This window comes from Hylobates moloch, unplaced genomic scaffold, assembly GCF_009828535.3.
Source record: "Hylobates moloch isolate HMO894 unplaced genomic scaffold, HMol_V3 SCAFFOLD_13, whole genome shotgun sequence".
Lineage (NCBI taxonomy): Eukaryota > Metazoa > Chordata > Mammalia > Primates > Hylobatidae > Hylobates > Hylobates moloch.
In genome coordinates this window covers 37,795,018-37,816,472 of record NW_026652288.1, presented here as the reverse complement: position 1 = coordinate 37,816,472, position 21,455 = coordinate 37,795,018, and the positions used below count along the sequence as shown (strand labels likewise).

Below are 21,455 nucleotides of genomic sequence, written 5' to 3'. Positions count from 1 at the left end.
ACTGCGGAGCCGCCGCGGGCCCGCCCCCGACCCTTCCCCAGCCCCACCCCCAGCCCCGCCGGCCTCCCCGGAGACCCCCCCAGACCACGCCCCAACTGGCCTGGGGACCCCGGATCTCCCTACAGAGACCTCCGATCCCCGGATCTCCCTACAGAGACCTCCAATCACGTCCTAATACCCAGGGGGACCTCGGATCAGGCCTCACCTCTTTTGAGAACACAGGCGATGTTCTAGGGCCACCCAGGACCACAAATGATGCCCTGCTCTCCTGCTTGACCTCAGACTATGACCCACACACTGTCAGGAACCCCAGACCATGCCCCCAAACCCAGAAGAATCCCAGATCATATCCCAGCATCCAAGGGGATCCAGACCACCCCACCAGCAACCCTAAATCATATCCCAACATTCAGATGGACCCCCAGACCACACCCCTTCCCTCAGGGACCCCAAATCATATCCTAACATCGGGGGAGACTTCAGACCATATGTCAGCCAAATCCCAGATGGTGCCTGACTCCCTTTGGGGACCCAAACCACATTCTACAGCCACCAGAACCACAAACCATATTCCACTCCTTCTTGGGGACCCCCAGGCATGTCCTTCTACCCTCAAGGACCCTAACCCATTCCCTTATCCCCAATATGAACTCCAAACCATGCCTAACTTCTAAGGGGCCCTAAAATGTCTCATCCCCATGGGAAACCCTTAAACGATCTCGGCTCACTGCAACCTCCACCTCCCAGGTTCAAGCAATTCTCCTGCCTCAGCCTCCCTAGTAGCTGGGATTACAGGTGTGTGCCACCACGCCTGGCTAATATTTTTCTTTCTTTTTTTTTCTTTTTCTTTTTTTTTTTTTTTTGAGACAGAGTCTTGCTCTGTTGCCGAGGCTGGAGTGCACTGGCGTGGTCTCCGCTCACCGCAACCTCTGCCTCCCAGGTTCAAGCAATTCTCCTGCCTCAGCCTCCCGAGTAGCTGGGACTACAGGCATGTCCCACCATGCCTGGCTACTTTTTGTATTTTTAGTAGAGACAGGGTTTTATCATGTTGGCCAGGCTGGTCTCGAACTCTTGGCCTCAAGTGATCCGCCCGCCTCAGCCTCCCAAAGTGCTGGGATTACAGGCATGAGCCTCCGCACCCAGTCTAATTTTTCTTTCTTTCTTTTTATTTGTTTTTGAGTCAGAGTCTCACTCCATCACCCAGGCAGGAGTGCACTGGCGTGATCACAGCTCACTGCAGCCTGGACCTCCTGGGCTCAAGTGTTCCTCCCATCTCAGCCTCCTCGGTAGCTGTTTTGTTTTTGGTTTTGTTTTAGTTTTTTTTATAAATGGAGTCTCGCTATGTTGCCCAGGCTGGTCTTGAACTCCTGACCACGGTGGTCATGAGCCACTGTGCCTGGCCTAAATTATTTACATGAAGCCCGCCCTATCCCCCAGATCAAGCTCAGCTCTGCAGATAACTCCTTCCAGTGAACCTTAACCCCACGCACAACTCTGAGATGTCCCTGGGGACACTCACAATCCCCCTATTCTCCAGACTCCACCCTTCATTGCCACCACCCAGGCAGCATCCCCACCTCCCACCGTGGTTGCTAGTGCTCCCTGCTGGAGCGTGGGGGTAGGAATAACAACAACAACACAAGTGTACACATATACAGCACTATTTATGTGCCAGAAATGATTCTAAGGGTTTCACATCTATTACTTCATTCAGTCTTCACAACAGCCAAATGAAGAGGTCCTATTACCATCCCCATTTTATGGATAAGGGAAATAGAGGCACAGAGAGGTTTGATCACTTGCCCAAGGTCACACAGGTAGTATGTGGCAGAACAGGGTAGGGGTGATGGGGAAAGAGGGTGAGGGTAGGCCTGGGCTGGACAGGAGTAGAAAAGAGAGGGAGAGAAAAAAAAGATAATAATAAGAGAAACAGAGATGGAAGAAGAAAGAAGCTGAAACCGAGGGAGATATACCTTATTCATAGAGCCAGTCTGGCCCTGTGACCTCTGGCCCCAGCTGACCCTATTTCCAACCACTCTCCTCTTCTCTTCCAGCTTCTTCTTTTTTTTTTTTCTTTTTTTTTTTTGAAACGGTCGGGCGGGGGGGGGTCTCACTATGTTGCTCAGGCTGGTCTTGAACTCCTGGGCTCAAGTGATCCTCCTGCCTCAGCCTCCCAAAGTGCTGGGTTTACAGACGTGCACCACCACTCCTGGCCCCTCTTTCAGTTTTAACGATGGCTTTTCTTTTCTTTTTCGAGACAGGGCCTCACTCTGTCACCCAGGCTGGAGTGCAGTGGCATGATCTCCACTCACTGCAACCTCTGCCTCCCAGGCTCAAGCGATTCTCCCACCTCAGCCTGAGTAGCTGGGACCACAGGCGCCCACCACCACGCCCGGCTAATTTTTGTATTTTTAGTAGAGACGGGGTTTTGCCATGTTGGTCAGGCTGGTCTCAAACTCCTGACCTCAAGTGATCCGCCCACCTCAGTCTCCCAAAGTGCTGGGATTACAGGTGTGAACTACCGCATCCGACCCCTTGTTCAGCTTCTACAATGACTTTCCTATTCCTCCAACACACCAGCCAACAGCAGCAGCCCCTGAGCATATGCACTCTTCTCCCCTTTCCATGGCTGCTGGTTCTTTCTTTTCATGATGGTCTTAAATGTAATCCCTTCAGAAAGACCTTCCTTTTCCATCCCCAATTTACACACACCATCTCTACCTGGGCCTCCAACCAGCGTTCTGATGTAACTTTGAAATAGAAGAAGAAGGAGAAGAAGAAGGAGAAGGAGAGAAGAAAGGAGGAAGAAGAAAGAAGAAGAAGAAGAAGAAGAAGAAGGAGGAGGAGGAGGAGGAGGAGGAGAGGGGGGAAGAGGAGGAGGGGGAGGAGGAGGAAGAAGAGAAAAGAAAAGAGAAGAAAGGAAGAGGAAGAAGAAGGAGGAGGAGGAAGAAGAAGAGGAAGAGGAGGAGAAGGAGGAGGAAGAAGCGTTGCTGGATGGATATATGATGAAGTAATACATTGACATGTCAGTGGTGGCATCTAGGTGATGGGTATATGAGTGTTCACTATAAAATTATTATTCAACTCAGGCTGGGCGTGGTGGCTCACATCTGCAATCTCAGCATTTTGGGAGGCTGAGGAGGGAGGATCAGTTGAGCCCAGTAGTTCAAGACCAGCCGGGCAACATAGCAAGACCCCATCTCTAATAAACTTTTATATATATACATAATATGTATATTTTATATATATAATATATATAATTATTTTAACTTGGCTGCATGTTTGAAATGTTTCATAGTAAATGTTAGGGAGTGGGGAAGCAGGACTCTTCTGGCGGCAACAAACAGCCCCACCAGATGCCACCATTTCTATCTAGCACATCACCTTATTTATTTCCCTTATAGTACTTATCACTCTCTTTATTTTTATTTTAAAAGGAAAAAAGAGATGAGGTCTTGCTATGTTGCCCAGGTTGGTCTCGAACTCCTGAGCTCAAGCCATCCTCCTGCCTTGGCCTCCCAAAGTGCTGGGATTACAGGCATGAACCACTTCACCTGGCTCTTGTCACCCTCTTATTTTGTTTACTTGTTTACCTATTTATTGTTATTTATTTAGTGTCTAGTCATTGAAATGTAAGCCTCCCAAGGGAACTGGCACGGACACCAACATCCTCCAGTGCCCAGAATAGTGACTGCCACCCAGGAACTCAGTAAATGTGCTTTTCTTAAAGACAGGGTCTCCCTCTGTCACCCAGGCTGGAGTGCAGTGGCGTGATCATGGCTTACTGCAGCCTCGACCTCCCCAGGCTCAGGTGATCCTCCCACTTCAGCCTCCCAACTAGAGGCACGCACCCCCACACCCAGCTAATTTTTTATTTTTTGTAGAAAAGCGGTCTCATTATGTTGTCCAGGCTGGTGGCACACTCCCGGCCTCTAAGATTTCCAGCCTTAGCCCCCCAAAATGTAGGGATTACAAGGCGTGAGCCACTGCACTTAGACAACATGTGTTTTATTTATTTATTTATTTATTTATTTATTTATTTATTTATTTATTTATTTATTTATTTATTTATTTATTTTGGAGACGGAGTTTTGCTCTTGTTGCCCAGGCTGGAGTGCAATGGAGCGATCTCGGCTCACTGCAACCTCTGCCTCTCCGGCTCAAGTGAATTCTCCTGCCTCAGCCTCCTGAGTAGCTGGGATTACAGGCACGTACCACCACGCCCAGCTATTTTTTGTATTTTTAGTAGAGATGGGGTTTCACCATGTTGACCAGGCTGGTCTCAAACTCCTGATCTTAGGTGATCCTCTGGGATTACAGGCGTGAGCCACCGTGCCTGGCCCAAGATGTGTTCTCAAATGCGTCCTGGGAGAGGACTGGGGAGCTAGTCTGGCTCCAGACTCAGTTCAGGGACCACAGGAAGGAATAAATACGACCTCTTAGCCCAGGTTCCCTAGAAGAAAAGGGTATAACCAGCAGCTGGAGAATGTCCCATAAAGTAAGGGAATGTGTGAGTTGGCCTGAAAAACGGGCAACAGGTTGAACTAGACATCTTAATTGTTTCCCTGGAGCCCTAATTCCTGCCCCAAACCAAATACAGACCCTCTACCAATCCCATTCTTCTGGCCCCGCCCCAAGCCTAGGCCCCACCCCCAGACTCTTAGGCCCTGCCCCAAAGCGAAAACTCCAGCCCTTTTAGAGCTATGCAAGGCCCATTCCGGCCCTTTCAAGGTTAGGAAGTCCCCCAAGTCTAGGGCACCGACTCAAAACTTAGGGAGCTTGGATCTGTGGGCGTTTATAGGATAGGTTGGTGGAACTAGAGGAAGCGGTCCCCAGTTTGTACTGCGTCTCCAGGGAATCTCCCCAAACCCGAAGACACGTCCCATTGTGCTGACTCCTCATTGGATGGTGCAGTCTGTTCTGGCCTCTCTGATTGGTCCTTCCGCAAGCCCCAGCTATACTCCCTCTGCATTGGACTGTGCCTGTGAGCCACCCTTTCTGATTGGCCCCTGCTTTCCCATGCTTTGCTCCTGATTGGGCAAGTCCCTGTGCATGGCTCTTTCTGATTGGACCGTTTGTAATCACAAGCCTGGATGAAACAAGTTCCACTATGGAGTGTGGGAGTACCACCAAGGAGGAAGAGGAGGAGGAGGAGGAGGAGGAGGAGGAGGGGGGAGGGGGGGGGGGAGGGGGAGGGGGGGGGGGGAGGGAGAAGGAGAAGGAGGTGGTTCCCTAAATGTCTTGCCTAAGAGAGGGTGTGGCCATTGACCCCAAGATAGCCTGGGGTTAAAGAGTTCTAACTGTACAGACCACAGGTGCCTTTGGCTTCTATGCCTCAGGTTTTTATCGTCTTTAAGTTGGAGAGAATAATAGTACGTTTTTCACGAGGTATTGCAAGAATTAAATGAGCTAATGCCTATAAAATGCTTATAGAAGTACCTGGTACATAGGAAGCCCTCAAGAGGAGGGTCAGCTATTAGTATTCATTTGATCATGTAAGTGCATGACCTTGGATGAGTCCCTCTGCCTCTCTGACCTCTGCAGGCCAGGAGTTCCTTGTCCATTTAATTGAATGACCCCTCTTGTCTCCAGTCCTCCTCCTCCTCCATCTCCTGCCTTCAGGGACTGGGCCTGTGATCAGAGGGAGGGACAGAGAGATAGGGACAGGAAAACAGCACTAGTGGAGAGCAGAGGAGCTCAACCTAACCCTCCAGAGAATTTAGGGCAGGGTGAATTTTCTCTATGGACCAGTGTAGAGTGATTCTATCCCAAATCCCTCATGTAAAGGACTTGCCCTGATTGGGGGTGAGCGGGCAGGAGATAGGGTAGAGTGGGGTGGTAAGGGGATAAGGCTGGGAGGGCTTGGAGCTGGGCTTTTTGGACCCTACCCCCGGGAACACCAAGGTTGGGGAACGGGCGGCCCAGGCCCAAGGTCACTATGTCTTTGTTACCATGGCAACAGCCACCTCTCTACCGGGAACCTGAAAAGGGGTGGAGGAGGGAGTTCCCAGGTCCCTGAAACCGGGGACAGAGAGGGGAACAATTAGAAACACGGAAGAGAAGCAGAGAGACAGAAAGGGTGTGATTCATCTCTGTGAAGACCTGCCCATCTCGGAATTCTCAGAGCCCAGTACACTGTGAGTGCTTAATCAATGTCCCTCAGAGACAGACCCAGAAAGCCTGAGAAAGTTCGATGTCCAGAGATGCCAGAAAAAAGAAAAGAAGAATCTTCAGATGGGGGCAGGTGTCCCTTCCCTGTCTCCTCAATCTCACACCCCTGGGAGTCCACTGAGGGCCCGGGATCGACTTCACCTTCCCCAGCCCTGGTCCTCAGGCCTACCTGACTGTACAAACCATCCACCCCCTAGCAGCTCCTGAGATCCTGAAGCAATTACGTTCAAACCTCTTCGGCCTTTAAATTCTTCTTATCTAAGGGCTCAGCTGAGAAAAGTCGCATTCAGTGATGACTCCTACCCCCCAGAGGTGGGGAGTGGGGGAGGAAACGGGCACTTTGCCTCCTTTATTCTCAGGGGTCCTTGTTCCCCTTGGGAGTGACCGCTCTGTAGATCCAGATATTCCCCCAATACCTCCAGGAGACCTAGGCCTCGCCCATCCGTCCCCCACCCTCCAAGGAAATCCTTCAGGCCCTTCCCTTTCTTTCTAAGAAAGAGGTATCCTCCTTCCCTCCCGGGACCCAGCTCACATTCCTCTAGGTCAGCCCTCCCCCTGCTGGCCCAAGCCTGGTACTGCAGGAACCGGTACTAGAGCCCAGATGAGAGGCAGAAACTGAGTCCAAACTGAGATCTCCGAGTTTTTGCATTTTTAAATTTATTTAAAGTCTTGGTTGTTCAGGTCCTAGGGGTTCCAAGTCCCCAGTCACCTTGAGGACTCAGACATCAGGAATTCAGGCCCCAGCCCAGAGATCAACGAAAGAAAGACAACTTTTCTTGGAGCCAGGCCTCGGTGAGGTCATCAGTGGTGCGGATTTCAAACACCTGGGCAGAGAGAGGTCTCGGCATTATGATCTACTCAAACACTGAGACAGTGGACGGGCGTGGTGGCTCACGCCTGTAAGAGAGCACTTTGGGAGGCTGAGGTGGGTGGATCACTTAAGGTCAGGAGTTCGAGACCAGCCTGGCCAATATGGTGAAACCCTGACTCTACTAAAAATACAAAAATTAGCCAGGTGTGGTGGCGTGTGCCTGTCGTCCCACTACTTGGGAGGCTGAGGCAGGGGAATCGCTTGAACCCAGGAGGAGGAGACTGTAGTGAGCCAAGGTTGTGCCACTGCACTCCAGCCTGGGTGACAGAGCGAGACCCAGTTCTTTAAAAAAAAAAAAAAAAAAAACCACTGAGACAGAGAGGACTGTAGTCCCTCTTCCCTCAGACCCAGGACCCACACTACCTCTCCCTAACACTCTGGAGCCCCATCCCAGTCTGAACCTTTGTGAGCTCTGCCGTCTGCACCAGCCTGTTTTTACTCCCTGCATACATCATCTGTTGTTCCGGCTTGCAGCCTGCGTGGAAAAGAGGAGAAAGGCACATCAGTGGGGACCCAGGCGTGTTCTCTAAAGCTCTAGTAATGTCCTGAAGGCCCTGCAGTTTTCCAAGGGTCCTAAGAGCTCTTCTATGGATGTCCCTGCACTGTACTCAGTTTCTAGGTTGGCTTGGGGGCTTCAAGTTATTCTGAGGGGCTCTGGAGATGATTTAGAGGCCAGACGGGGATTTCTAGGTGAAAGGAAAAGGTGGGTTGGCTTAGGCCCCAGGACTAAGAACAGGTGGGCTCTTGGTGAATCTGAGCCCCCACCTCCACTTCACTGCCCTTCCACATCATGTATGCGACACACACACATCCTCACCCAGTCACACTCAGGCTGTCACGTGCTCACACTCGTACACAAGTGCCTACACACATTCGCATTTACACACAAACACACACACACAGAATCAAAGACCCTCTCCTGAGGACAGTAGAGCTGTGTCTCACCCACAGGGCTGGAGAAGATGAAACACAAAGGGTAGGACACTCGGCCATCGTCATGCACGTACTTGTAGCTGTAAACCACGAACCTACCGTGAAAGGGAATTGAAAATCAGGACTCTGGCCTGCAGCCCAGGCTTAACAGCCATTACCTGAGCTCACAGCCTTGAAATGTTGGCTGAGTCTGAGAACCCAGGGTTGATGTCTGGGACTCAGGGTACTGACCTCAAACACAACAAATGATTAAAAAATAATCATAGGGCTGGGCACAGGACTCAAACCTATAATCCCAGCACTTTGGGAGGCCAAGGCGGTGGATCACCTGAGGTCAGGAGTTCGAGACCAGCCTGGCCAACATGGTGAAACCTCGTCTCTACTAAAAATACAAAAATTAGCCGGGAGTGGTGGTGGGCGCCTGTAATCCCAGCTAGTCAGGAGGCTGAGGCAGGAGAATTGTTTGAACTCAGGAGGCAGAGGTTGCAGTGAGCCAAGATCACACCATTGCACTCCAGCTTAGGTGACAAGAGTGAAACTCCATCTCAAATAATAATGATAATAATAATAATAATGATAGTGCTCATTTGACTCACAATAACTTTATAATATAGGTGCTATTAATATCCCCATCGTACAGATAGGAAAACTGAGGCCCAAAGTCACTTGCCCAAGGTTCTACGGATAGGGGAGAGATTTGAACCTGGGAAAGTGAATGCCAGCGTGTAAGTTCTCACCCCCTATGCAATTCTGTCCAGTGCACTCGAACCCCAGTGCACTGTGACCAGGGATGGCTACAGAATCATCCAAGCCTGGTATAAAATGAAAATGTGGGGCTTCTTGTTCAAGAAGCAGGAAAATTGTTTTCCTTTCTTTTGTAGTCTCTCTCTAGACTGATCATCGTCTTTTTTTTACTATTATTAGAGACAGGGGCTCATTCTGTTGCCCAGGCTGGAGTGCAATGGTGCGATCCTAGCTCACTGCAGTCTTGAACTCCTGGGCTCAAGCGATCCTCCTGTCTCAGCCTCCAGAGTAGCTGGGAGTATAGGTGCACACCACCATGCCCAGCTAATTTTTTTTTTTTTTTTTTGAGACAGGGTCTCACTTTGTCACCCAGGTTGGAGTACAGGGACGTGGTCTCAGCTCATTGCAGCCTCGACCTCCCAGGTTCCGGCGATCCTCCTGCCTCAGCCCCCCAAGTAGCTGGGACTATAGGCGCATGCCACCACATCCAGCTAATGTTTTTTGTATTTTTTGCAGAGATAGAGTTTCACCATGTTGCCCAGGCTGGTCTCGAACTCCTGAGCTCAAGTGATCTGCCCACCTCAGCCTCCCAAAGTGCTGGGATTACAGGCATGAGCCACTGCGCCTGGCCTTTTTAAAAAAATTTTTAGTAGAAATGGGGGTCTTGTTATGTTGCCCAGGCTGGTCTTGAACTCCTGGCCACAAGCAGTACTCCCACCTCAGACTCCCAAAGTGCTGAGATTACAGGTGCGAGCCACTGAGCTCAGCCGGTCTTTTTTAGTTTGCTATTTAAAGTCGTGCTCCCTCGGGCATGAGGATATGTGCAGGCAGAGTGCAGATGCTCACAGGAACACCCTGTAACTTGTCAGGCAAGGGGTGCCTACTGGACCCTGACCCTCCCTACACCAGCAGGAAGCCCAAGGACAGCAGTGGTCACTGGGTGGGTGCAGAGAGTGGGTGGCTGAGAACATGTTCAGGGAGGCAGCCAGGTGGTGGACTGCCTGTGAACCTAGCTCCAAACCCTAGCACATCTGTGTGAAGTCCATTGTCCCATCTGACTTCATACAACACAGAAACTCAAAGATAAAACTATGAAGAAGGTGACCATTAACCCCCACGTGTGAGGCCCCCTCCTGGGTGCGGGGCTATGTGCAAGTATCATATGCCCATGAAGCTGGTCCTGGTTGAATCCTACAGCCTGGGATTGAGGATCAAAATCCTAGAGACCCAAAGTGAATTCAGTCAAGATGAAAAATCTTAACAGACCAGTTTTCATAGAAATAGTCAAAGAGCTCTTCCACCAAAAAAAGCACCAAGCTCATGTGACTTCGCCCAGGATTCTACCTAATCATTAAAAAAGTCATTCCTTTAGCAGGGTGCAGTGGCAGTGCCTGTAGTCCCAGTTACTTGGGAGGCTGAGGCAGGAAGATGGCTTGAGCCCAGGAGTTGGAGGCTCCAGTGAGCCAGGATCACAGCACTGCCCAATAGCCTGGGTGACACAGTGAGACCCTGTCTATAAAGATTTTTTTAATAAAATAACAATAATAATAACTAATTTGTTTGCTACCTAAAGTGTACCCAAACATTGAAAAACAAGGAAAATTTCTTTTTTTGTTTTTTTGAGACAAGGTCTTGCTCTGTCACCCAGGCTGGAGTGCAGGGGTGCTATCTTGGCTCACTTGCCGCCTCAGCTTCCTGAACTCAAGTGACCCCCGACATCAGCCTCCCAAGTAGCTGGAACCACAGGCACATGCCACCATGCCTGGCTAATTTTTTTCTTTTTTTTTTTTAATAGAGACAAGGTCCTCTACCAGGCGCGGTGGCTCACGCCTGTAATCCCAGCACTTTGGGAGGCCAAGGCAGGTGGATCACCTGAGGTTAGGAGCTCAAGACCAGCCTGGCCAACATGTCTCTACTAAAAATACAAAAAATAGCCAGGCATGGTGGTGGGCACCTGTAATCCCAGCTACTCGGGAGGCTGAGGCCAGAGAATCGCTTGAACCCGGGAGGCGGAGGTTGCAGTGAGCCAAGATCACACCACTGCACTCCAACCTGGGCAACAGAGCGAGACTCCGTCTCTACCAAAAAAAAAAAAAAATAGAGACAAGGTCTTGCTATGTTGCCCAGGCTAGTCTTGAACTCCTGGCCTCAGGTGATCCTCCCACCTCAGGCTCCCAAAGTGCTGGGATTACAGGTGGGAGCCACAGTGCCTGGCCAAAATTTCATTTTTTAAAAATGATGCCAGTGTAATGTTGAAACAAAAACTCAACAAAGTTTGTACAAAAAAAAAAGCAGACTCTAAACCAGTATCATATATAAATTATCAGTGTAAAATTCTGCAATAAAATATTGCTATACAAACAAAAACTTCTAGAGTATGAACTCTTGGCCTCAAACACAGAGATTCTTTTTTCTTTTTTTTTTTTTTTTTGAGATAGAGTCTTGCTGTGTCACCCAGGCTGGAGTGCAGTGGTGCAATCTCAGCTCACTGCAGCCTCTGCCTCCCAGGTTCAAGCGATTCTCGTGCCTCAGCTTCTCAAGTAGCTGGGATTACAGTCGCATGCCACCACGCCCAGCTAATTTTTGTATTTTTGGTAGAGACGGGGTTTCACCATGTTGGCCAGGCTGGTCTTGAACTCCTGACCCCAAGTGATCCGCCCTCCTTGACCTCCCAAAGTGCTGGGATTACAGGGATGAGCCACCTCACCTGGCCAAACACAGAGATTCAAAGTCCATGAATAGGGCTGGAACTCAAGCAGTCCCTTAGCCTGCACCTCCAACATCACCCCTCCCCTCCTGGCCTGATCCAACCCTTTCTCCCCCCAGGATACCTGGGCTGTCTCTCCGGCAACTCCATTTTGAGCTCCTCTGGGGAAATGTTCTGAGGCAAGAAAATGGAAGAAAAGTCAAAGAATGAGGCAGGGCGCGGTGGCTCACGCCTATAATCCCAGCACTTTGGGAGGCCGAGGCGGGTGGATTACCTGAGGCCAGGAGTTCGAGACCAGCCTGGCCAACATGGTGAAACCCGGTCTCTACTAAAAATACAAAATTAGCCAGGCGTGGCCAGGCACGGTGGCTCATGCCTGTAAACCCAGCACTTTGGGAGGCAGAGGCAGCCGGATCACAAGGTCAGGAAATCATTGAGACCATCCTGGCTAACAGGGTGAAACCCGTCTCTACTAAAAATACAGAAAATTAGCCAGGCATGGTGGCACGCACCTGTAGTCCCAGCTACTTGGGAGGCTGAGGCAGGAGAATTGCTTGAATCCGGGATGCGGAGGTTGCAGTGAGCCGAGATCGCACCACTGCACTCCAGCCTGGGAGACAGAGTGAGACTCCATCTCAAAAAAAAAAAAAAAAAAATTAGCCAGGCGTGGTCGGGAGGCTGAGGCAGGAGAATTGCTTGAACCCGGGAGGTGGAGGTTGCAGTGAATCAAGATTGTGCCATAGTGCTCCAGCCTGGATAAAAAAGATCAAAACTCCATCTCAAAAAAAAAAAAAAAAAGAATGACGACCTTTAGGTGAGCACTTACCATGTGCCAAAGCATCGTTCTATGAAACACACGTGGATTAATTCATGGAACTATCCCATAAGTCTATGGGGTAGGTCTTATCATTATGCCCACTGTACAGCTGAGAAAACTGAGGCCCAGAGGTGTTAAGGCATTTGCCCAAGATTGCACAGATAGAAAGTAGCAGAGTTGAGATTTGAATCTGGGTTCAAATCATAACTGCTTCCCTATATTGCCTTTCAGAGGGCCTGAAACAGCCCCAGCCCCCAGTCTCCATGGATTCCCTTATAAATCCTTATCGAAACACTAGGGAAATAAGCCTTATTATTATTATTGTTATTGATAAAGACAGTGAGGCCACCAGGGGGTGAGGTCTACCCCCCCCTTTTTTTTTGTAGAGATGGGGTCTTGCTTTGTTGCCCAGGTTGGTCTCAAACTCCTGACCTCAAGCAACCCTCCCACCTCAGCCTCCTGTGTAGCTGGGATCACAGGTGCACACCACTGTGCTTGGCTAATTTTTGTATTTTTAGTAGAGTTAGGGTGTTACCATGTTGCCCAGGCTGGTCTTAAACTCCTGGGCTCAAGTGATCCTCCTGCCTCAGCCTCCTAAAGTGCTGGGATTACAGGCGTGAGCCACCATGCCCGGCTAGCTTTTTAACTTATATGGAAACTCTTTCATTTAAATGCCAATAAAGCATTATTATCATCATTATTAAGGTCATCATCACCTTATTGAGCATATACTAAGTGCCAGGCCTTGTTCTAAACCCATTACAAGAATTAAATCACTGGATGTAAAAACAAGCCTATAAGATAAGTACTATTCTCCCTATTTCACAGATGAGGAAATAGAGACACTTACAGGCAAAGTCTCTTGCTGGGGGTCATGAGTGAGCTGGAACTTGATCTCCAGGTTTTTTTGATTTTTGTTTTTTGTTTTTGTTTTTGAGACAGTCTTGCTCTGTGGCTCAGACTGAAGTGTAGTGGCACAATCTCGGCTCACTACAGCCTCCATCTCCCGGGTTCCAGCGATTCTCCTGCCTCAGCCTCCCGAGTAGCTGTGATTACAGGTGCACGCCACCACACCCAGCTAACTTTTTATATTTTTAGTACAGACGGGGTTTCACCATGTTTGCCAGGCTGGTCTTGAACACCCAACCTCAGGTGATCCACCTGCCTCGGCCTCCCAAAGTGCTGGGATTACAGGCATTAGCCACAGTGCTCGGCCGATCTCCAGGTCTTTCTACCCCCATGCCAGGCTCTTCGTATCGGTTCCAACCACTTGGTTCTCTCAGTCTCACCCTGTACCTCCCAGTCCCAACCACCCCAGCCCCTCACCTGAAATTCTTCCTCCAGCACCACCATCTGCCGGTCTTTGTCCACCTTCACTGGGGAGGGGTGGCACACAGGGATTAGACACTCCCCCGATCCATGGGGGACACAAGCCCAGCCCTCCCTATTTGCCCCCACCACCGCCCTCCCATCCTTCTGTGGGGGAAGATGTCACTTACTTATGATGGCTGCATTGTCTGTCTCTTTTCGGAAGCGGAATTTCCTCAGCTTTTCTGTTAGCTCTGGGTCTACCTCGCACACCACCAGGGAGTCAGACTGCCGGAGGGACCCAGAAAGAGCTGAGATGGCCTGGCCTCAGCCCTCACCCCTTCCCCAAACCTCAGTTTCTCCATCCACTAATGAAGAGGAGCATCGCGCCAGCCCATCTGATGTCTTTGTGAACATTGAGAAAAGGCACCCTTCCCACAGAGTAGATACCCCTCACCAGGGCGCTCAGCTTGGGTCATGGAGCAGGGGCTGGGTTCCTGCCTTCTCCACGGGGACTCTTGGGGAACACTCAAGGAGGTGCAGAGATCCACTTTCCTGGGCCTAAACCCAGAGCCACTGTCTCTCTGTTCTCCCAGCCAGGCTGTTCACCACCGTTGGGTCCCCCTCCCGGCCCGTGACCTCCATCCCATAGCCTGACCTTCACCCAGGTGTCCTCCAAGCCCCAGCCCCAACCCCAGCCCCAGCTCTTCCCATAGGACCCCTGGCCCCTGACCATGGTTGTTCTGTCCACAGGCCTCTTCTTTTCTCAGTTCCGTTGTCTTCTAGGCATGGGGACTGGGGCTGCGGGGGGACGGGCTGTGCAGGAGGAAGGTTTCATGCAACACCACATCCTGTTTATGCCCTTTCTGGGACAACTGTCACAGAGGGCTCCTCCCCCTCCTTCCTTCCCCTCATCTGCCAGGACCTGTCAGGAAATCGCTCAGACCAGGGTTCGAAAGCTTCCTTGCTGTGTGACCCTAGCTAAGTAACTTCACCCCTCTGATTTGAGATTGTAGTGAGGATATAAATAGCTTCACATCGGCCAGGCATGGTGGCTCACACCTGTAATGCCAGCACTTTGGGAGGCTGAGGCGGGCAGATCACCTGAGGTCAGGAGTTGGAAACCAGCCTGACCAACATGGCAAAACCCCATCTCTACTAAAAATACAAAATATTAGCCTGGCGTGGTGGTGCGCACCTGTGATCCCAGCTACTCAGGAGTCTGAGGCACAAGAATCGCTTGAATCCGAGCAGCAGAGGTTGCAGTGAGCCGAGATCACGTCATTGCACTCTATCCCAGGCAATAAAAATAAATAAATAAATAGCTTCACATAGCTGCCAGCATGGCAGACACAATAGGTACTAAAAACGAACTATTTTGCTCCTCCCCTCCTCCAGGTGGCCTTCCTAGATTTACCCCCATCTGGGATATTTGAATTGCAGGGCTGGAAAAGGGGAGTTTAGTCTTTTGCTGGTCAGACTGACGCCCATTATGTCAATGGCAAAATGGGGACCAGACAGGCAACCCCACAGTGCCTGGGTAACGGTGACTTTTTTCCTGCACTTTTTCAACCTCACTAGCCTTGTAATGACCTATGAGGCCCTACAACAGCGGAGTTCAATCCTGTCAGATCAGTACCCACTTTTTTTTTTGAGACAGGGTCTCACTCTGTCACCCAGGCTGGAGTGCAGTGGTGCAATCTCAGCTCACTGCAACCTCCGCCTCTCAGGTTCAAGCCATTCTCCGGCCTCAGCCTCCCAAGTAGCTGGGACTACAGGCACGTGCCACTACGCCTGGCTAATTTTTGTATTTTTAGTAGAGACAGGGTTTCACCATGTTGGCCAAGTTAGTCTCGAACTCCTGACCTCAAATGATCCACCTGCCTCGGCCTCCCAAAGTGCTGGGATTCCAGGTGTGAGCCACTGTGACCCACCGTGCCCGGCCATTTTTTTTATTGAGTATTTTTGCACTGCCCCCTTTTCCCATCCCAAAATAAAATTCCTAGATAATATAACCTACTTACACACATAAATTCAAAAAAAATCAATATAATGTCCTGACTGTCATATAAAGAAGAAAAAAAAGGAAAGTGGTTCACATGAAAACTATATGTATTTCAGTGAGAAGATAAAAGCAAACAAAAGAGAATTTTCACAGGGTCCTAGGCCCACTGTGACTGGCCCACTTCCCTCCATGGTGGGCAAACCCCGGCCCCTGCACTGGACTCTACCCCTTCACTTACATCTCTGCAGCTACCCTCCCTCTCTCTCTTGTCTCACCAAAGTCCCCATGCCTCCTGGATCTTTCTCCTTAGTCTCCATGCAGTGTTACTTCTTCCATCTTAATTTTTTTCTTTTCTTTTTTTCTCTTATTTTGAGACAGGGTCTCATTCTGTCACCCAGGCTGGAGTGCAGTGGTGCAATCATAGCTCACTGCAGCCTCCAACTCCTGGGCTTAAGCCACCTTCCCACCTTGGCCTCCTAGGTAGCTGGGACTATAGGCACGCAGCACCATGCCTGGCCAATTTTACTTTTGATTTTTATAGAGACAGGATCTCGCTATGTGGCCCAGGCTGGCCTCAAACTCCTGGCCTCAAGCAATCCTCCTGCCTCAGCCTTCCAGTGTGCAGGGATTACAGGCGTGAGCCACTGTGTCTGGCCTCTTCCATCTTAAAAACATAAAACTTGATCTCCTGTCCAGCTGCTGCTCACTCATTTCCTTCCCTTTTCTGCAAGATTTCTCAAAAGAGGCTGGGCGTGGTGGCTCATGCCTGTAATGCTGGCACTTTGGAAGGCCGAGGCGGGTGGATCACGAGGTTAGGAGATGGAGACTATCCTGGCTAACAAGGTGAAACCCCTTCTCTACTAAAAATACAAAAAATTAGCCAGGCGTGGTGGCAGACGCCTGTAGTCCCAGCTACTCGGGAGGATGACGCAGGAGAACGGCATGAACCCAGGAGGTGGAGCTTGCAGTGAGCCGAGATTGCGCCACTGCACTCCAGCCTGGGTGACAGAGTGAGACTCCGTCTCAAAAAAAAGAAAAAAAGATTTCTCAAAAGAAGAATCTACATTGCTGCCTCCAATTTCTCCTCCCAGTTTTCTCTTCTGCCTTCTCCAATCAGCCTTTCACCCGTACTCCTCTTGGCTGACATGCCCTTGTCAAGGTCACCCATGCACTCCATGGTGCTGGATCTAATGGTCAATTCTCAGTCCTCCTCAGCCACATCTGACACAGCCCATCATTCCCTGTTCCCTGAAACATCGTCTTCATGACACCACACTTGCCTGGTTTTCTTTTCTTTTTTTCTTTTTTTTTTTGAGACAGGGGTCTCGCTCTGTCACCCAGGCTGGAGTACAGTGGCACCATCTTGGCTCACTGCAACCTCCGCCTCCTGGGTTCAAGTGATTCTCTCACTTCAGCCTCCCAGGTAGCTAGGATTACAGGCGTGAGCCACCACACCCAGCTAATTTTTTTTTTGTTCTTGAGATGGAGTCTCTCTCTGTTGCCCAGGCTGGAGTGCAGTGGCACAATCTCGGCTCACTGCAACCTCCGCCTCCCGGGTTCAAACAGTTCTCCTTCCTCAGCCTCATGAGTAGCTGGGATTACAGGTGCGCGCCACCACAACCAGCTAATTTTTGTATTTCTAGTAGAGACGGAGTTTCACCATGTTGGTCAGGCTAGTCTCGAACTCCTGACCTCGTGATCCGCCCGCCTCAGCCTCCCAAAGTGCTGGGATTACAGGCGTGAGCCACCGCGCCTAGCTATATTTTTGTATTTTTAGTAGAGACAGGGTTTTACTATGTTGGCCAGGCTGGTCTCGAACCCTCCCATGGGCTAGACACAGTGGCTCATGCCTGTAATCCCAGCACTTTGGGAGGCCAAGGCAGGAGAATTGCTTGAGACCAGGAGTTCAAGACCAGCCTGAGCAACAGAGCAAGACCTTCTTTCTACAAAAAAATTTTAAAAGTAGCCGGGCATGGTGGCATGTGTCTGTAATCCCAGGTACCAGCTACTTGGGAGGCTGAGGTTGGGGGGATCACTTGAGCCAAGGAGTTTGAGGCTGCAGTGAGCTAGGATCACACCACTGCACTCCAGCCCAGGTGACAGAGTAAGATCCTATCTCTAAAAACCAAACAGCAGGCCGGGCGCAGTGGCTCATGCCTGTAATCTCAACACTTTGGGAGGCTGAGGCGGGCAGATCACTTGAGTCCAGGAGTTCAAGACCAGCCTGAGATGGTGAAACCCCATCTCTACTAAAAATACAAAACTTAGCCAGGTTTGATGGCATACGGCTGTAGTTCCAGCTACGCCAGAGGCTGAGGCAGGAGAATCGCTCGAACCCAGGAGGCAGGGGTTGCAGTGAGCCGAGGTTGCAGTGAGCCGCGATCGCACCACTACAATCCAGCCTGAGCAACAGAGTGAGACACTGCCATACACACACACACACACACACACACACACACACACACCAACAATGACTAAAATACTAAGTTATCTGTCACCACCCCTACCCCATTGCCTCTTGGACCTTGTCCTTCACTGCCCTCCTTTTTGCTCTCTCCACTCCAGCAATGCTGGCCTCTCCGTGGTTCTGTGAATGATCCTACTACATGGACTTTGCACTTGCTGTTTTCTCTTTCTGGAACCCTCTTTCTCCTTCGTTCCTTCAGATTTCTGTTTCAGTCTCACCTAATGAAAGAGGCCTTTCCTCATGTAAATTAATTCTGGCTGCATCACTCCATTCCCTTAGCTGCTTTCTTGTTATTTATTTGTTTATTTATTTAGAGACATAGTCTTGCTCTGTCATCTGGGCTAGAGTGCAATGGCAAATCTCGGCTTATTGCAACCTCCGCCTCCTGGGTTCAAGTGATTCTCCTGCCTCACCCTCCTGAGTAGCTGGAACTACAGGCACACACCACTATGCCCAGTTAATTTTTGGCATTTTTAGTAGGGACAGGGTTTTGCCACTTTGGCCAGGCTGGTCTCAAACTCCTGGCCTCAAGTGATCCACCGGCCTCAACTTCCCAAAGTGCTGGGATTACAGGTGTGAGTCACCATGCCCGGCCACTGCTTTCTTTTTCTCCTTGGTACTTATCACGAAGTTATACGCTGTATTTCCTTATTGTTTGTGTCCCCAAGAACTAGAATGTAAGTTTTTTTGTTTTTTTTGTGGTTTTTTTTGAGAAGGAGTTTCACTGTTGTTGCCCAGGCTGGAGTGCAATGGCACGATCTTGGCTCACTGCAACCTCCGCCACCCGGGTTCAAGCGATTCTCCTGCCTCAGCCTCCCAAGTAGCTAGGGCTACAGGCATGCGCCACCATGCCCCGCTAATTTTGTATTTTTAGTAGAGACGGGATTTCACCATGTTGGTCAGACTGGTCTCGAATACCTGCCTCGGGCTCCCAAAATGCTGGGATTACAGGTGTGAGCCACCGTGCTCATCCTATTATTGTATTTCTAGCACCTTAAGCAGAGCCTGGCACATATTAGATACTCAAGAAATATTATTGAATGAATTAATGAACCAGCAGTTATCGAGCACAATCATTCTATACAGTGTGAAGGCTGTTGCTTAAATGCAGGAGGTAGTGGATGGGGTTTGTGACATGGCCCCACCCTGGTGAAATGGCCTTTCCTCAAAGCGTCTATAATGCCACACTCTCCTAGTTTTCCTCTCTCTGGCTGCCCTTTGCAATATTCATCGACAGCATCAATTCCTTTGCTCAAATCCTGCCTCTCCGTTTCAGGGTTCTGTTCAGTCCCTGTCTCCAGTGATCCTTCATACCCTCCCCGGGCTAGACCCCTAACTCCCACAGCCTCAGTTACCATCTTTGACGATCCTTAAATCTTGGTGTTCAGCCTCAATTTCTCTCTTAAGCTCCAGACCCAGGTTTGCGCACCTCCTGGACCTCGCTGCTAGGCATCCACATTGGGCTTAGTATCTTCCCAACCTGCTTCTGGGGCCCAATCTCCCGGCTAGAGGAGCTTGGTCCTAAACTTTTCTCCCCCTTCCACTCCATAGCCAGCCAGTTTCAGGGCCCGTTCGCTCTGCCTCCAGGGCGTCCCTCCCACCTGCACCTCCTTCCCTCCCAACAGTCCCTCACTCGTGCAAACCCCCCTCTTTCTTCCCCACCCTCTCCCCTAGCTGCCGCCCTGGACTCCCGACCCCGTTTCATTCCCTCCAATCCGCCCTCCATGTATAAGCCAGAGAGATATCTCTCCAAAACCCCCGACTCACCATGATCCTCCCCGGCTTGAAGCCCTTCACGGCCCCCTAGTGCCCTTGGGACAAGTCCAAACTCCCTCAAGTGGCCAAACAACTGGCCTCTGCTCGTTCCTCACCCCTCCCTGTCTTCAACTCGACCCTCCATCCCGACTGCCTCTCTGAGTGCCAGTAACAAGCCAGATCTCTGTCACCGAGAGCCTTCTGAACACAGGTCCCTCTGATTAGTTCACCCGGACCCAAGACAGTTTGTGGAACGCCCAGATCACAACCAAAGTCACAGCAACAACTCCCGTTTATTGACGGCCTCCTTGATCCCTAGCGCTTTCTGTGCATTCTCTTCCCACCCTAAAGGCTAGATCTCGCCTCGCCATTCCCATCGGAGAGAGCAAGCAGCAGGCTGAGAACAGCGCGATGAGAAAGCCCCCAGAAGCCCAAGTGCAGACGCCCACCGGGGACAGCGTTGGGTGAGGCTGGCCACCCAAGGGGCGGGGAAGAGGAGGCCTGGAACGCTTGAATCAGAAACTGTGACTTCGCTCCGGGCCGCTGAGGTGGACGCGCGCGAGCCTGCCCCCTGCGGGTCTGGAGGCCCAACCTCAGACTCCGCCGGGCCCGTTGCCCTGGGCAACGCCGCGCGCGCCCCGCCCCTTCCCCGCCCCCCAGCCCCAAATCCCAGGCCTGGCCGACTGCCCGTCACCCCCAAGTCCGACCAATCCCGCCGAGGAGGGGCGGGCCTCTTGGGCCCCGTTCCACCACCGTCGCTCCCCCCTCGCCGCGACCCCGCCTTACTCGACTCACACCTCCCGCCCTTCGGGCTGCCCTCGCCGCCCGTTGGCTGGCGCGCCGTTCGTCACCCGGGCGTGAGCTAATGCCGGCGCGCGGCGGACCCCCGTCGGGGCGGGGCCAGGGGCGGTGACGCACGGCGCGGTGACGCAGCGCGACGGCGGCGGCGGCGGCGGCGGCGGTGGTCGGTGCGGGAGGAGGGAGGGGAGCTTGCGGGCCCGAGAGGGGGCGACGGCGGCGGCGGTGGCCTGAGGAGGCCCGAGCGGCGGCGGTGGCGGCGAAGGCCGAGGCGGTGAGTCTCGGGCCGGGCCGGCGCGGGGCGGCGGCGGGTCACGGAGCGCGGGGCTCCCCTCAGGGCGACCCAGGCCGCGCGGGCGGCCCCGCCCCCTCAGGGACCCCGAACCGCGGGCGGCGGCGGCGGGCGGGTGCGGAACGCGGGCCTCGGGGGGCCGGGCCCACGGGAGAAGCCCCGCGCCCGTCCCCAGTCTCCCTCCTGGGCCCTGGCCGAAGCTTCCCTCCGAAATCTTCCTCATGCCCTCGGGATTGCCGAGGGGCTGGGCCGGGGGCCTCTCCTCAGGACCCCCCGCACATCTCCCTCGGAGAGCCCCGGAAACCCTGCCGATCCCCCGTGTGCGCCCTGAAAGGTCCCCGCAAAACCCACCCCTCCCGTGGAGCCGCCTCCTCGAGCCCTTCATGGGTCCCAGCAGCTTTCCTCGCAGACCCCCGCCCTTTGGCCCCAAGCCCCCGTCCTCCTCCTGTTTCCAGAAATAGTCCTCGGAGGCCACTCCTCGTCCATTCCACAGCCTGGCTCTCATAGCTGCTCCAGGAGCCTCCCTCACGAGCCCTGCACACCTCCCCAAGGCTCCCTCTGGACCCCTGTCCATTCCAGAACTCTCC

The 21,455-nt window shown here is 51.8% G+C and overlaps 2 protein-coding genes across 10 annotated transcripts in view; one reads left to right on the top strand and one right to left on the bottom strand.

The window, feature by feature from the left end:
• Positions 1 to 6,805: 6,805 nt before the first annotated feature.
• On the bottom strand, positions 6,806 to 20,652 carry GMFG (glia maturation factor gamma). Its single transcript, XM_058426147.1, has 8 exons — positions 20,565 to 20,652; positions 14,285 to 14,367; positions 13,743 to 13,839; positions 13,570 to 13,619; positions 11,551 to 11,600; positions 7,988 to 8,070; positions 7,444 to 7,517; positions 6,806 to 6,995 (listed from the first exon to the last, which is right to left on the bottom strand). Exons 2-8 carry the CDS (start codon positions 14,285 to 14,287, stop codon positions 6,924 to 6,926), a joined length of 429 nt encoding a protein of 142 aa, XP_058282130.1. The 5' UTR covers positions 14,288 to 14,367; positions 20,565 to 20,652; the 3' UTR covers positions 6,806 to 6,923.
• Positions 20,653 to 20,694: 42 nt separating this feature from the next.
• Positions 20,695 to 21,455, top strand: part of SAMD4B (sterile alpha motif domain containing 4B) — a 51,796-nt gene continuing 51,035 nt past the window's right edge. For 7 of the 9 annotated variants that reach the window (XR_009209210.1, XM_032172969.2, XM_032172967.2 and 4 more), the window contains exon 1: positions 20,695 to 20,850. The gene's annotated coding sequence lies outside the window, so the exon portion shown is untranslated. The remainder of the gene's footprint in view (positions 20,851 to 21,455) is intronic. The other 2 variants (XR_009209208.1, XR_009209211.1) reach the window with 1 other exon arrangement.

Coding starts and splice junctions, on each gene's coding strand:
- GMFG (XM_058426147.1), bottom strand. Junction 13,620..13,742: donor AGACAATGCAGCCATCATAA/GTAAGTGACATC, acceptor ACCCCTCCCCAG/TGAAGGTGGACAAAGACCGG. Junction 8,071..11,550: donor TTGCCGGAGAGACAGCCCAG/GTATCCTGGGGG, acceptor CTTTCACGGTAG/GTTCGTGGTTTACAGCTACA.